This window comes from Periophthalmus magnuspinnatus, chromosome 5 (assembly GCF_009829125.3).
Source record: "Periophthalmus magnuspinnatus isolate fPerMag1 chromosome 5, fPerMag1.2.pri, whole genome shotgun sequence".
Lineage (NCBI taxonomy): Eukaryota > Metazoa > Chordata > Actinopteri > Gobiiformes > Gobiidae > Periophthalmus > Periophthalmus magnuspinnatus.
Genome location: NC_047130.1, coordinates 15,558,194 through 15,572,987, shown reverse-complemented (window position 1 = coordinate 15,572,987; position 14,794 = coordinate 15,558,194). Strand labels below are relative to the sequence as shown.

The 14,794-nt window shown below is 45.5% G+C and overlaps 1 protein-coding gene across 3 annotated transcripts; it reads right to left on the bottom strand.

Moving 5' to 3' along the window:
- Window positions 1-1,121: 1,121 nt before the first annotated feature.
- Window positions 1,122-13,178, bottom strand: LOC117371524 (oocyte zinc finger protein XlCOF8.4-like). 3 transcript variants are annotated; one of them, XM_033967224.2, is made up of 3 exons: window positions 12,931-13,164; window positions 8,143-8,263; window positions 1,122-2,465 (listed from the first exon to the last, which is right to left on the bottom strand). In XM_033967224.2, exons 1-3 carry the CDS (start codon window positions 13,118-13,120, stop codon window positions 1,556-1,558), a joined length of 1,221 nt encoding a protein of 406 aa, XP_033823115.2. In that variant the 5' UTR covers window positions 13,121-13,164; the 3' UTR covers window positions 1,122-1,555. The 3 variants fall into 3 exon arrangements, with proteins under 3 accessions (XP_033823115.2, XP_055078066.1, XP_055078065.1); XM_055222091.1 differs by lacking the exons at window positions 8,143-8,263; window positions 12,931-13,164 and adding exons at window positions 2,688-2,808; window positions 3,167-3,400; XM_055222090.1 differs by lacking the exon at window positions 1,122-2,465 and adding an exon at window positions 5,506-7,345 and having other exon boundaries at window positions 12,931-13,178.
- Between the last annotated feature and the right edge of the window lie 1,616 nt (window positions 13,179-14,794).

Here is a 14,794-nt window from a genome sequence, read left to right as displayed (position 1 = left end):
CTGAGAAGGTGATTGGCTGCAGCCTTCCATCTATACAGGACCTGTACGTCTCCAGGACTCGGGGGCGAGCAGGCCGTATAGCAGCTGACACTTCTCACCCTGGACATGGACTATTTGAGCCACTTCCCTCTGGCAGGAGGCTACGGTCCATTGGGACCAGAACCTCTCGCCATAAGAACAGTTTCTTCCCCTCTGCTGTTTGTCTCATGAACACTTTATAATATCTGCACTGAACTGGACACTTTATAACACTGGTCACTTTAATAAGCCACTTTGCACTGTTGTTCTGATGCTGCTGTTGTATATATTTTCTCCCTTTAAGTATTTCATTTGATTTTTTAAGCATATCTTTTTAACTTTGTGCATGCCCTTATTTGTATTTGTATTTATTCAGTGTGTTTATGTTGCACTTTTTCACCGAATCAAGTTCCTAGTTTGTGAACTGTGTTCACAGACTATGGCAATAAAAGTCTTCTGATTCTGATTTGAGTTTGTTTAGTCGGAGGAACCAGACAGATGTGGAAGAAATTGCTATATCTGACCAAAATGCTCCAAATTCTTCATAACGCACTGGTCACTCATTCACGCACAGCAGCCTATACTCTCATAAAAATACCACTTTATTCTCGTAATATTACAACTTTTTTCTCGTAATATTATGACTTTTTCAGGCTTCGACTTTATTCTTGTAAAATTACAACTTTAATGTGGAAATGCTACTTTATTCTCGTAGAGCCCGCATAATTTTTTTAATTTAAGTGACCCTTATACTCCGACATAATTCAACACCACGTTTACGAAGGATTAACAATTCAACTATTAATAGGATGGAATAGTTTTTATTATTATTATTATTATTATTATTATTATTATATTTATTTTGGTTTATAAAAATGACATGCGGCATGAAAAATTGACCCATCAAACACCCAATAGATATAAAGAAAACAAAATGTATTCTTATTTTAACAAAAATAATACACTACATAAGCCTGAGTTTCTGCTGATATGACTTCAACACATCAGCAATAATTAAAAACATTATAAAAAACATTTATCAGGAAAAGATACTGACACAGACTCCAAGATATGACTCAAACTGAGGAGGAGGGGTGGGGGTAGAGGACTAAACGGGGAGGACGGGTGGGCCTGGAGGATTAAAAGAAGGAGGAGGGGTGGGTTCTGGAGGACTAAAGGGGAGAGTGAGGCGGGAATGAGGGGCGGGGCCTAGAGGTATAAGGAACAATGATTAATCTAATGACTTTATGAGTGCCTTGAAGATGGAAAAGCCCTATATAAAAATGTGACGATGCGATGTACTAAACTAGCTATCTATATTAGTGTAGTATTAGTACCATTTTCATGTAACTTAATGAAGTTGGCAGTAATATATTTTGGAAAAACATCCTTATTTAATCATAAAAAAACCCCTGCAAATAACCATTTCCTCACTCAAACTACATTATCACAACAACAGGGCTTTCTAAATATCTTGATGAAACAAATTGTAAAAGTAATTTTTAATGTTTATGTCAGTGCTATAGGCTGCAGTGCATTATGGGAACTGTAGTCCATATGGGCTCATGCATTTTATATGCTGGGATCTGTAAAAATCATCACTAGGACCTGTTTTGGTCCACGGGTTGTGGTGGGTTTGGGAGCCCTGATCTAATGAATTGTCTGTTTTTGGGAAGTCAAAGTTTCCGAGATCACACGAACGCAACATTTCATGTGGATCCAGAGCAGATTTAAGGGGAAGCGTGTGTGTCCCCATGTGGGCCTTGAGATTAGACTTTTTGGCAAATGTTTTATCACACGTTGAACAGCTGTAAGGTTTCTCTCCTGTATGTGTTCTCATATGAAGATCCATGTCACAACGTCTCATAAATCCTTTAAGACAAAATGAACAACTGAAAGGTCGTTCTCCTGTGTGTGTTTTCGTGTGTGCGTCTAGATTAGACCTTTGAGAAAATGGTTTCTGACAAACTGAACAACTGTAAGGTTTCTCTCCTGTATGAATTCTGATGTGCGTTTGTAAGTGATCTTTTCTCTTAAATTTCTTATTACAAAAAGGACACTGGTGTTTCTTGTCCTCAGCTCCTTCAGCTGTTCCTGACATGTCTCCGTAGTTCACAGTGACACTGGTCTCTGGTGCAGACTTGTATTTGGGGGATAAACCTGAGTTTGGTGCAGTGGAGCTTGTGGCTCTGATCTGGACTTGATTGTAGAGGTCTCCATCAGCCTCTGTCCCCATCTGTGCAGCTGAACAGCTGAAAGGAGTTGTCCAGTCTTCATTATTGTCAGTGTGAGAGCAGTGCCCTGTGTGTCCCCCAGTCTCTGGGTGTAAATTTGGCTCTGTGCTGATGTCTTCTCCCCGTGTTTCCTCTCTGGGTTCATGTTGTCTTTGTTGATGCAGTGAGGACTCTTCTGTCTTCACACAGACAGCACTGGACTCTGGGACACACCTGAAAATCAAAAACGCTATTAGAATTGTTCCAAATAGGACACAGCAGAGGCTGCAGTTATCTATGTCATATAATGTCCCTGCAGAGGAAATTACTGAATGTGTCTCTGTGGTGTATAGTCTGTATAAACGTGCTAACCCTGTAATTCAGACCTGTGCAGTGTTCACAGAGCATCTGTGTGAGGAAACATGAGTTAGAAGTGTGTAAATGCTTCAGGCCTACACTGGCAGCTGCTCCTCCTCCTGTTTGAGGCGCTGTTCCTTTGGCTCCTCTTTAATTTGTAGAGTCTCCGGGATTTCCTGGTTAAGACCTGGACCAGGACTCAGGGAGGGCACCTGGTCACCTGCAGGAGAGAACGGGAAACTCCATGTCAAACAAACTACATATTTTAGTGCCTCTACTCCATATACTGTATAAAGAAGAACTGGAGCCAGAGCCGATGGAGCCGGAAGTGCAGCCCATGATACTATGATGTATTAGTAGTATACCTGTATTAGTAGTATATCTGTATTAGTAATATTTGTTTTAATAGTAACAAAGAGAATAACAAAAGCTGTGGAAGAAACATTAAACTCCATCAGTGTTTTAAGCCCGCCTTGAGACAAAAGATGAGACTACTGAGCCGCGGTAAACTCTTATTTAAATGAAATTTAAAATGTAAAACATATAGATTTGTGTCCAGTGTGTGCGTGAGGACTCACCCGCTCTGAGCAGCACGACTCTCGGGCTCAGAGCCTCCAGCAGCTCCTGGTTCCTCTGGTTCTCCTCTTTGGAGCGACACAGTTCCTCCTCATACTCCGCTATCGTTCTTTCAAACAGCGCAAATATGTCTTCAGCTGCCGCAGTCAGCCGCTCCTTCACCAGAGCTCTCAGAGTGCGGCTTTTACACATTTTCACTCAGTGTTTTTAGCTTTAGCTCCGAGCTAACCACCACGAGACACACCGGAACAGCTATTCTGCGCATGCGCGAGTCTCAAGTCTGCTCCTGGTGACAGCGCCACCTACAGGAGTGTGAAAGCGTATCGCTTTGAGAATGTAACGGTGGAGCAGAGGACCTTACACTTTCTCACGAGTACAAATAAACCAAGACTAAACCACTGATGACACACGAGTTTACCAACGTGAAGTTGGATATTCGACATATTCGCTCAGGGAAAGCAGTAGATGATCATGGCGATCCAATGGGGCTTGACTTCGCTAGAAGTATCAGCAAACGTTTCGGGTGATATTTAGGGACTGTCAACAATTTGCCTTACTGGGACAAATTCAGCAAAATAAAAATAAAAAATAGATAAATAATAAAAAAGAAATAATAAAATAAATGAATTAACTAAAATAAGGAAAGTCTTTTATAAGCTCTGTTTATGAAATATGTTTTTAAAATATTAATAATTAACATACAAAATATATAAATACACAGTTTTTTCAATAGCTTTTATGTTTTGAGAACCACTGACTCAAAACTAATGCAGAATAATTCTACACAATGCGGAGGATCAGGGTACGCTAATTGGATCTGTGCACACCGGTAGCTGGTTAGTTCCAATCAGAGTTGCTCTAAAATCAATAAAACAATAAATCCTAACAGATCAGGCAGTGAAATTATCAGCTACCTTCGACACGGTGGACCACAGCGTCCTTCTGTCCCACCTGGAGACACATGTGGGCATTAAGGGTCCTGCACTATTGTTTTGATCGAACCCTGAGGCACACGATCTCAGGCTGACCCTCTTTGCTGCGTATAAGCTTTCCCTGGGTGATGTATTGGAAAGCACAATGTGGCATTTCATTGTTTTGCAGTATATCTGCCAGTGATGCCAATGACATCCAGGTGACAGTTAGCAGTCTGCAGGATTGTCTCAGGGATGTGACCACAGTCAGAGCTCTATGGTTCTGTCTCAGTAATGTGACCACAGTCAGAGCTCTGCAGGACTGTCTCAGGGATGTACAGATTGAGTGCAGATGTCCTGAACTTGTGTTTTTTGGACAAATTAACCCAATGCCTGGCCAGTCTCTTATTGCCATCCTGCAGCTCGTCTGTGCTGTGCTCTGCTCATACAGGGGCCGGTCAGCTCTTAGTAAATGGGACCTGGACCCCATACTCCCAGAGCACCAACCACAGGACATCACGAGGGACAGGCCGACTGCCTTCTCTAGATCCGCAAAGCACATGTGGACTTTGACAAACTCCCATGAACCCTTGAGCACCCAATGGAGAGTATAGAGCTGTTACAGTGTTCAGCGTCCGAGACAAAAACCACACTGCTCCTAAATCTGAGGAAGACATGACGGTGAGATTGATATCGTAAAAGTCCTTCCACCATCTGATATCCCCAGTTGAGATTAGCAGCTCTCCACCTGCTCTGTAAAGTTTATATTGCAAACAGTGTGAGTGAAGCACTGCTTCCGCCTCCTGAGGCACCGGAAGGTTTGCCAGAATTTCTTTGAGGCCAACCAATAGTATTCCTCCATGGCCTCCCCAAACTCCTCCCAACCCCAATTTTTTGCCAGTACTCATCAGCTGCCTCAGGAGTCCCACAAACCAACAAGGCTCAATAGGAGCCTCAAATCCTTCTTCAGCCTTCAGCCAGATCAGGGAGGCTGTTCTTCCTGATCACGCCTCTCTAGGTGTCACTGTCGTTGTCCATGTGGATGTTGAAGTCCCCCAGTAGAACAATGGAGTCCCCAGGTAATCTGCACTGCTCTTTGGCCTGTAGGCCAAAACAACTCTTCTTCCAATCTCTTCTTTTAATTAATTTTATTATTTCTGTTTTATTTCTTCTGTATTTTTAACTCACTGGCTGTCTCAGGACAGCAGGACAGTTTGTTGACAATCTCTAAATAACGCAAAACATTTGCAGACAGCGCAAACTCAAGCCTACTCAACCCCATGCTTCTGTTCGAGCACCAATATACAGTTAAAGTTTTATAATCAAGAAACATAAACAATAATGCATACATCTTTATTTAGAAAGCTGTAAATGTAAAAATACTTCCTCCTAGTTCACTGGTGGAGGCAGAGAAGACGCACGACTTTTATTATTGTGGGAGTTATTTTTATTTCACATGGACATTAGACTCAAGACGTACACAGAGATTTACCATAAACCTGGTCCAAACATCTGCATTTTAAATCCACCCCTGTGTTCTGTCTGTCCTCCAGCACCATTTTGAACTGTAGGCTCTTTAGAATGTTCTAATGTCACATGAACACAGCAGCTTCACGCTCTGAACAGTTGAATGGTTTCTTTTCCAGTATGCTTTATTTTGTGTGACTCTGAACTAAAACTATAGGCAAAGGTTCTCTTACAGATTAAACAGCTGAATGTTTTTTAACCTGTGTGTTATCATACAGCCTTTTAGAGCCTCAAATTTTACAGGTGAAAGGTCTCTCTCCAGAGTGTAGCAAAGAAAAATAAAATCTTTCAACTGGACAAAAAGAAATGGTTAAGAGGAGTTTAAAAAAAAGCTATTTTTGTTAGGAAAGACAATCCTTCCTTAAACAGGAATGGGAGCCTATCCGTCCCCCATTTATAACTCCATCCAGACCCAAAGCAAACAAAGAGAACAAAGAAATCAATAGGGCTAGCCAGGACGCTAATCGGTGTGAAATCACTCATTAGGGGCTTGAATGACTATGCCACGTAGGACTCAGGCACAGTGCACACCTAGTAGCTCAATAGACCTAGTCTACAAACAGAAACTGTAAACAAAAGGTGTTTCCAATGTAGTTTTCAGTGTAGTTAGTTCCTCTCTTCAGATAGATATAAGGCAGTGTCCAGCAGTAATCTGACCAGAACTGAAGAAGTGGCTTGGATGAGCAGCCCAACGTCTTTACTCCTACAGCATTTTGTCCAGTTGACAGATTTTTTCTTTGCTATGGCTCAGACCTGGACGACTGAGGAATTACACAGAATCCCTCCAGAGTGTGTTTTTTTCTATGATAATTTAGTCCAGTCAGCTGTTTAAATGATCTCCCACAGATTGAACAGCTGTAAGGGCTCTCTCCTGTGTGGATTCTTTTATGTGCATTTAGACTATGTTTACGGCCAAATGTTTTCTGACAAATTGAACAGCTGAATGGTCTCTCATATGTATGTGTTAGTCTGTGGTAATTTAGTGAAGACAATTGGGCAAATGATTTCTCACATAATAAACAGCTGAATGGTTTCTCACCTGTATGTACTCTACTATGTGCGTTTAGATTATTTTTACGAGCAAACGTTTTATGACAAACTGAACAGCTGAATGGTCTCTCACCTGTATGTGTCAGTCTGTGGTAATTTAGTGAAGACAATTGTTTAAATGATTTCTCACAGACTGAACAGCTGTATGGAGTTTCGCCTGTATGTACTCTTATGTGTGTTTCTAAACCAGACCTTTGGGCAAATATTTTTGGACAATATGAACAGCTGTGAACTTTCGCTCCTCTGTGAGCTCTCATGTGTATTTCTAAACTCTGTTTAATCCTAAATGTCACTTTACAAAGAGGACACTGGTGTTTCTTGTCCTCAGCTCCTTCAGCTGTTCCTGACATATCTCCATAGTTCACAGTGACACTGGTCTCTGGTGCAGACTTGTATATGGGAGACAGACCTGAGTTTGGTCCAGTGGAGCTTGTGGCTCTGATCTGGACTTGATTGTAGTGGTCTCCATCAGCCTCTGTCTCCATCTGTGCAGCTGAACAGCTGAATGGAGCTGTCCAGTCTTCCTCATTGTCAGTGTGAGAGCAGTGCTCCGTGTGTCCCCCAGTCTCTGGGTGTAAATGTGGCTCTGTGCTGATGTCCTCTCCCCGTGTTTCCTCTCTGGGTTCAGGTTGTCTTTGTTGATGCAGTGAGGAGTCTTCTGTCTTCACACAGACAGCACTGGACTCTTGGACACTGAAAATCAAAAACACTATTAGAAAAGTTCCAAATAGGACACAGCAGAGGCTGCAGTTATCTATCTATTTATTTATTTATTTGAAGGACAGTGTGCAGATACATTAAAAAGATGGCTGCGCCAGATTTAGCAAAATGCTAATTTCCATCCATAGTCCTTGGTGTCACAAACGTTAAAAAACAATTCACATATAAAAAGTGCAATACAAAAGACAAGTGTGCAAAATTTTCAATACATAGTGCAATCTACAAGTTATTAAAGTGCAAGACATAGAGAAGAAAAATGCAACAAATATCAGAATAAATACAGTGTAGTCGCTATCAGATGATACCCACGAGGGTAGCATCTGATAGCTCTGTACCTTATTGGTATTATAAATGTAAACAAGACAGTAATATGACACTAGGACAATACTATGACACTCATGATCTGGTAATCTAGTGGCCATCAGATGATGCCCACGAGGGTAACATCTGATGGCCGAATACCCGTCTGGTATTGTTAGTGTGGGGAGGACTGATGGTCAAGAAGCCAGTTTTTAAGAGCCCATGAAAAGCTGTGATAATCTGCTATGTTCTTAAGATTTTCTGGAAGCCCGTTCCATTCCTTGATGGCTTTAAAAGAGAAGGCAAGGTCTATGTTATATAATGTCCCTGCAGAGGAAATTACTGAATGTGTCTCTCTGGTGTATAGTCTGTATAAACGTGTTAACCCTGTAGTTTAGACCTGTGCAGTGTTCACAGAGCATCTGTCTGAGGAAACATTAGTTAGAAGTATGTAAATGTTTGAGGCCTACACTGGCAGCTGCTCCTCCTCCTGTTTGACGCTCTGTTCCTCTGGCTCCTCTTTACTCTGTAGAGTCTCTGGGATTTCCTGGTTTGGACCTGGGCCAGGGCTCAGGGAGGGCATGTGGACACCTGCACGAGAAAACGGGAAACTACATGTCAAACAAACTACCCATTTTAGATGAGAGTTTTGGGCTCAATCCCAATTCTGCCCCTGCCGTTTTCTTTATCCCCTCCCCTTCATTCTGCAATGATCTTTAAGAGTGAGGGGTGGAGCGAAACTTCGCCTTCTTTGTGGTAACATCTCCACTTAAGTGGGAATTGTGGACAATATATAAATGTAATATTGCTTACTTTCTATAATTGTGTTAAACGTTCTGTTTTCCATGCAGCAGTGGCCATATATCACCCCACTCTGGGTATTGTAGAACACTGATTCAATCACATTGTTCGATTATGCTTTAAATTTCTTATCTATAGAATGTTAACTCCCACAGCTGGAGTAATATAAAACATTGGTGCAAGCTCACCTTCGTCAGACTCTGTGAGACTGACTTTGTTAGACTCTGTTAGACTCTGGTACAATCTCACCGTGTACTGCCTTTAACCCGACTGAATTGCTGTAAACAACAATAAAGATCTACAGAACAATCCCTGTGCCTCTGCGCCTGTTCTTCATGCAACAGAACAGAAACTGACAGAATCCCACTCACATCAAAATCTGATAAAAAGTGGGTTCAGTTGTGTAAAATGTTCAACGTGACCAACAAGTGAGCACAGACTGGAGGCTTTAAAACATCTTGTCCAGACAGAACTCATATGCGGTCAAGATCAGCCCCATGCAAAATAATAAAACCTGAAAGATGGCGTCGCACCCACAGCAACTTCCTGAACAAGGTGGATAGAATGATATGTTTCCTCTGTGGTTTTAGTGAGAACGTAACAAAATAAAATACTAGAACTGGACTAGCTGGATTATAATAATAACAATATAGTAAGACCCCCTCCCCGAACCGCCACCTTAACGTGGTGGAGGGGTTTGAGCACCCGAATGATCCTGGGAGCTATGTTGTCGGGGGCTTCATGCCCCTGGTAGGGTCACCCATGGCAAACAGGTCCTCGGAGACGGGTCTGACTAAGAGCGGTTCAGAAGCCCATCATGAATAGAGAAACAACGAGGCCAGTTACGTCGCCCGGACTGGCGTTACCGGGGCCCCACCCTAGAGCCAGGCCTGGGGTGGGTGCTCGGCAGCGAGCGCCTGGTGGCCGGGCCTTTCTCCACGGGGCCCGGTCGGGCCCAGCCCAAAGGAACGACGTGGGGCCGTCCTCCCGTGGACCCACCACCTGCGGGAGGAGCCATGAGGGGCGGGTGCGGAGAGATCCGGGCGGCAGTCGAAGGCGGGGACCTCGACGACCGGATCTCCGGACATGGAGACTAGCTCTGGGGACATGGAATGTCACCTCGCTGGGGGGGAAGGAGCCTGAGCTTGTGCGGGAGGTTGAGCGTTACCGGCTAGATATAGTCGGCCTCACCTCCACGCACAGCTTGGGCTCTGGAACCCAACTTCTTGAGAGGGGTTGGACTCTCCATTTCTCTGGCGTTGCCCGCGGGGAGCGGCGGCGAGCTGGTGTGGGCTTGCTCATTGCCCCACAGCTCAGCCGCTGTGTGTTGGGGTTCACTCCGGTGAACGAGAGGGTCGCGTCCCTGCGCCTTCGGGTCGGGGACAGGTCTCTCACTGTTGTGTCGGCCTACGGGCCAAACAGCAGTGCAGAGTACCCGGCCTTCTTGGAGTCCCTGGGAGGGGTACTAGACAGTGCACCAACCGGGGACTCCGTTGTTCTCCTGGGGGACTTCAACGCCCATGTGGGTAATGACAGTGACACTTGGAGGGGCGTGATTGGGAGGAACGGCCTCCCCGATCTGAACCCGAGCGGTGTTTTGTTATTGGACTTCTGTGCTAGTCACAGCTTGTCCATAACGAACACCATGTTCGAGCACAAGGGTGTCCATCGGTGCACGTGGCACCAGGACACTCTAGGTCGGAGGTCGATGATCGACTTTGTTGTCGTGTCATCTGACCTCCGACCGCGTGTCTTGGACACTCGGGTGAAGAGAGGGGCTGAGCTGTCAACTGATCACCACCTGGTGGTGAGTTGGATCCGCTGGCGGAGGAGGAAGCCGGACAGACCTGGCAGACCCAAGCACATTGTGAGGGTCTGCTGGGAACGTCTGGCGGAGCCCTCTGTCAGAGGGGTCTTCAACTCCCACCTCCGGGAGAGCTTCTCCCTGATCCCGGGGGAGGTTGGAGACATGGACTCCGAGTGGGCCATGTTCTCCACCTCTATTGTCGATGCGGCTGCTCGTAAGGTCTGTGGTGCTTGTCGCGGCGGCAATCCCCGAACCCGGTGGTGGACACCGGAAGTAAGGGATGCCGTCAAGCTGAAGAAGGAGTCCTATCGAGCCTTGTTGGCTCGTGGGACTCCTGAGGCAGCTGATGAGTACCGGCGGGCCAAGCGTGCCGCGGCTCGGGCAGTCACAGAGGCAAAAACTCGGGGTTGGGAGGAGTTCGGGGAGGCCATGGAGGAGGACTATCGGACGGCCTCAAAGAGATTCTGGCAAACCGTCCGACGCCTCAGGAGGGGAAAGCAGTGCTTCACCAACACTGTTTACAGTGCGGGTGGAGAGCTGCTGACTTCGACTGGGGATGTTGTCGGGCGGTGGAAGGAATACTTTGAGGATCTCCTCAATCCCACTGTCACGTCTTCCGAGGAGGAAGCAGAAACTGGGGACCCAGAGGCGGACTCGTCCATCACCCTGGCTGAAGTCACTGAGGTGGTTGGCAAGCTCCTCGGTGGCAAGGCTCCGGGGGTGGACGAGATCCGTCCTGAGTACCTCAAGTCTCTGGATGTTGTGGGGCTGTCTTGGCTGACACGTCTCTGCAACATCGCGTGGCGGTCGGGGACAGTGCCTGTGGAATGGCAGACCGGGGTGTTGGTCCCTCTGTATAAGAAGGGGGACCGGAGGGTGTGTTCCAATTACAGGGGAATCACACTCCTCAGCCTTCCCGGTAAGGTCTATTCCAGGGTACTGGAGAGGAGAATTCGACCGATAGTCGAACCTCGGATTCAGGAGGAGCAGTGTGGTTTTCGTCCTGGTCATGGAACACTGGACCAGCTCTATACTCTCCATCGGGTCCTCGAGGGCTCATGGGAGTATGCCCAACCAGTCCACATGTGTTTTGTGGATCTGGAGAAGGCATTCGACCGTGTCCCTCGTGGTGTCCTTTGGGGGGTGCTCTGGGAGTATGGGGTCCGGGGCTCTTTGCTAAGGGCTGTCCGGTCCCTGTATGACCGGAGCAGGAGCTGTGTTCGCATTGCCGGCAGTAAGTCAGACCTGTTCCCGGTGCATGTTAACTCCGCCAGGGCTGCCCTTTGTCACCGGTTCTGTTGATTATATTTATGGACAGAATTTCTAGGCGCAGCCAGGGGCCGGAGGGGGCCTGGTTTGGGAACCACAGGATTTCATCTCTGCTGTTTGCAGATGATGTTGTCCTGATGGCTTCGTCGAGCCAGGACCTGCAGCAGGAAGTGGACTAAGTGAGTGTGACATCACTCACAGTGTTCGGCTCGAAATGAAGCTCATCGAGGCTAGTAGTTATAGCGGCCAATTTGGACCTGAGTTCCATATTTGGAATTCTGACTGTGAGTATCATAGCAACCAAAGAGCCAATCAGGAATGAGGCTGTTGAAGGTAATGCCCTTTCCTGCCCACATCACTGGTTTAGCAGGGACCTGGCGCTTAGCAACACTGTCAATCAAACCTGACCAAAATGACGAGTCTGACAGCAATAGAGAGAGGGGTGACAATTTTCCAATGTTAAGTGAACGCCAAACATGGCGGCCACTGCGTTCGCTACGTTCATTCATATATACAGTCTATGCTGGCAGGTTAGCCTCTGTGTTTCTCTATGGTGAAGTTTAAGCAGGTTATAGCCAACAGAACAGGTCTATCCAGGCTAAAATTAGCTGAATGTTTGTGCACGTCTCTGCAGGCTGCTGAGGTCAGACCTAAGCCGGTCTCCCTCTGATATTTAAGCAGTTGACGATGACTGGGATGTGTTGCTGATCTAGTCAAAAAGCTTTGGCTGCGACCAGGACCCAGGACTACGCGCTGAGTCACTTAAACCCATTCAATCACAAGTGAGCAGCAGGAGGCGCTGTCCTGACCCAGTGGAAAAAGCACCGCATTGTTTCTTAGGTTAAAGTGTATGTCAAAGACACAGACTGGTCCCTGAATGTGCACTTATTATAGAGTCATTACCACGGCCCCGCGGGACCAGTGCCCATGTGACACCGAGAGAACAGGGCGCTCTGTGCGTCATCAATCTGATGCACATTAAAAACACGCCTGTGCGCGCAGGGAGGTCCCGCGCGTGTCCAGTGTCAGAAACAACCGGTTGTATTCGTTTTAGCCCTGTCCCGGTGAAGAGAACTGTCAGGTTAATGATCAGTGTCGCGGAAGAGACACACCCGGTTTCAAATCAATTCGATGTATTTTTGTAAAGCCCAAAATCAGAGCAGAAAACAAGTAAATGGAGAAGTGTCCCAGAATCCCCCTGTCCCCTGGATGTGGGCATAAGGTGCGCGCAACTCTGGTCACCTCCTCCTCTCTGTGTCCTCCGCTCTGCTCCACCTGTGCGGGCCTCAGGAGTTTTAATAGTGACCAATGGAATAATTCTCACTTAATAATATTTAAAACATATAAACACTTTGTGTCCAGTGTGTGCGTGAGGACTCACCCGCTCTGACCAGCACGACTCTCGGGCTCAGAGCCTCCAGCAGCTCCTGGTTCCTCTGGTTCTCCTCTTTGGAGCGACACAGTTCCTCCTCATACTCCGCTATCGTTCTTTCAAACAGCGCAAATATGTCTTCAGCTGCCGCAGTCAGCCGCTCCTTCACCAGAGCTCTCAGAGTGCGGCTTTTACACATTTTCACTCAGTGTTTTTAGCTTTAGCTCCGAGCTAACCACCACGAGACACACCGGAACAGCTATTTTGCGCATGCGCGAGTCTCAAGTCTGCTCCTGGTGACAGCGCCACCTACAGGAGTGGAGTGTGACAGTGTATGGAAATATGAACATAGAAGACTTTACATCAGCAGAACCAAACCAGGACTACACCGGGACTAAACCAGGACTAAACCAGGAGAAAAATAACTCCCACTTAACTCCGCTGTAAAAAGAGTTCAAAAAGTTTAAATAAACAGCTCTGCGCTCAGAAAACCGTGAGGCTCCATCTTTTACGTGCACGTTTCAGGAGTTTTATGTGGCGCTAGGAGAATAAAGTCGGAACATTTCAATGTTTAAGTCGTAATTTAATGAGAATAAAGTCCTCTCTGGAAAAAGCTGCCCTCTGGGGGTCACTGAGCAGGACACAGGCTGTGCTCCGAGCCACAAACAGGTGGATGAGTCTCAGTTAGATACCGATACACCTCTTCGCCTCTCATTCTGGTCTTGAGCCGTGCGCTCTGGGCAGTTTTACGCACAGATATTATAATGATATTATAATGCAGCCTAATCTCTATGGTCCCAGCGCTGTGTCTGTGTCCAGATGGTCACAGTTTTGTCAAAGACACAGAACTGAAGCTCATTTCAGTCCCTTGCCCCAAATTCTTTATGTGGAATCGACACCGCTCACTGTCCTTGCTGTTCCCCAGTGAGGCTCTGGAGCTCTGCGCACGGCTCGGATCTGTGCATTACGCAGGTACACTATAAACACGAGCCTGAGCCACAAACAAGTGCCAACAAGTGCAAACGAGTACAAACAAGGGTAAACAAGTGCAAACAAGTATAAATAAATGTAAACAAGCGCAAACAAGCGTAAACAAGAATAAAACAAGCGTAAGCAAGAATAAAACAAGCGTAAGCAACAAGTGCAAACAAATTTAGAAAGCTCAAAGTCAAGAGGATAGATTTGGTGAAATTTGCGCAGACTTGCGCCCAGGAGCAACAGCTCCGCGCAGAGGCGACTGTGTCATTTCTGGGGAGATGATTTAACAGTTTTCAATGTTTAAAAGGCCAAATAGATAAAGTTATACATCTGTCGTACGCAGGTTTTTATTGAATCTTTTAACTCAAATAAAGGCAGTTTTTTTGTACTCTGGTCGTGGTGTTGAATGGCTCTTCTGTGTTTTGACATTGATGTCAGCCTCTAAACCTGGATAAAATGACGTCTTTACTTTGGCCATGACTTTATTGCCATAAAATTACGACTTTAATATCAAATATGTTACGGTTTTATTCTCGTGGCGCCGCGTAATACATTTTAAAAAATGAGACTTTACTCCGTCACACACTCTTATAGTGACGGTAACATATTTACGTAATTATTCAATAATATAATAATTCAGAGGTATTTTCCAAAAGTAAAAAAAAAAATCAATGAAACCAAACACATTTATCTCATTTATATAAATCAAATGTTAAATCTCTCAATATGAAATAATCCATGTGTGTATAACATAACGTAACATAAAACAGCATTTAAAGAAAAAGAAATGCTTGTGATACATAATTTATGTGAATTAAACTTGGCTCTCACATGATCCAAACGAGAACAGCAACTTTTAAACATCTATATTTAATTCACACATCGTTATGTCCAG

What these genes read in the sequence shown, in the direction of transcription:
- LOC117371524 (XM_055222090.1), bottom strand. Translation starts at nt 13,120, where the DNA reads ATGTGTAAAAGCCGCACTCTGAGAGCTCTGGTGAAGGAGCGGCTGACT. An exon ending in AGTCGTGCTGGTCAGAGCGG is followed by an intron (nt 8,264 to 12,930) that starts GTGAGTCCTCAC and finishes TTTCTCGTGCAG; the next exon opens with GTGTCCACATGCCCTCCCTG. An exon ending in GAGGAGGAGCAGCTGCCAGT is followed by an intron (nt 7,346 to 8,142) that starts GTAGGCCTCAAA and finishes TTTGATTTTCAG; the next exon opens with TGTCCAAGAGTCCAGTGCTG.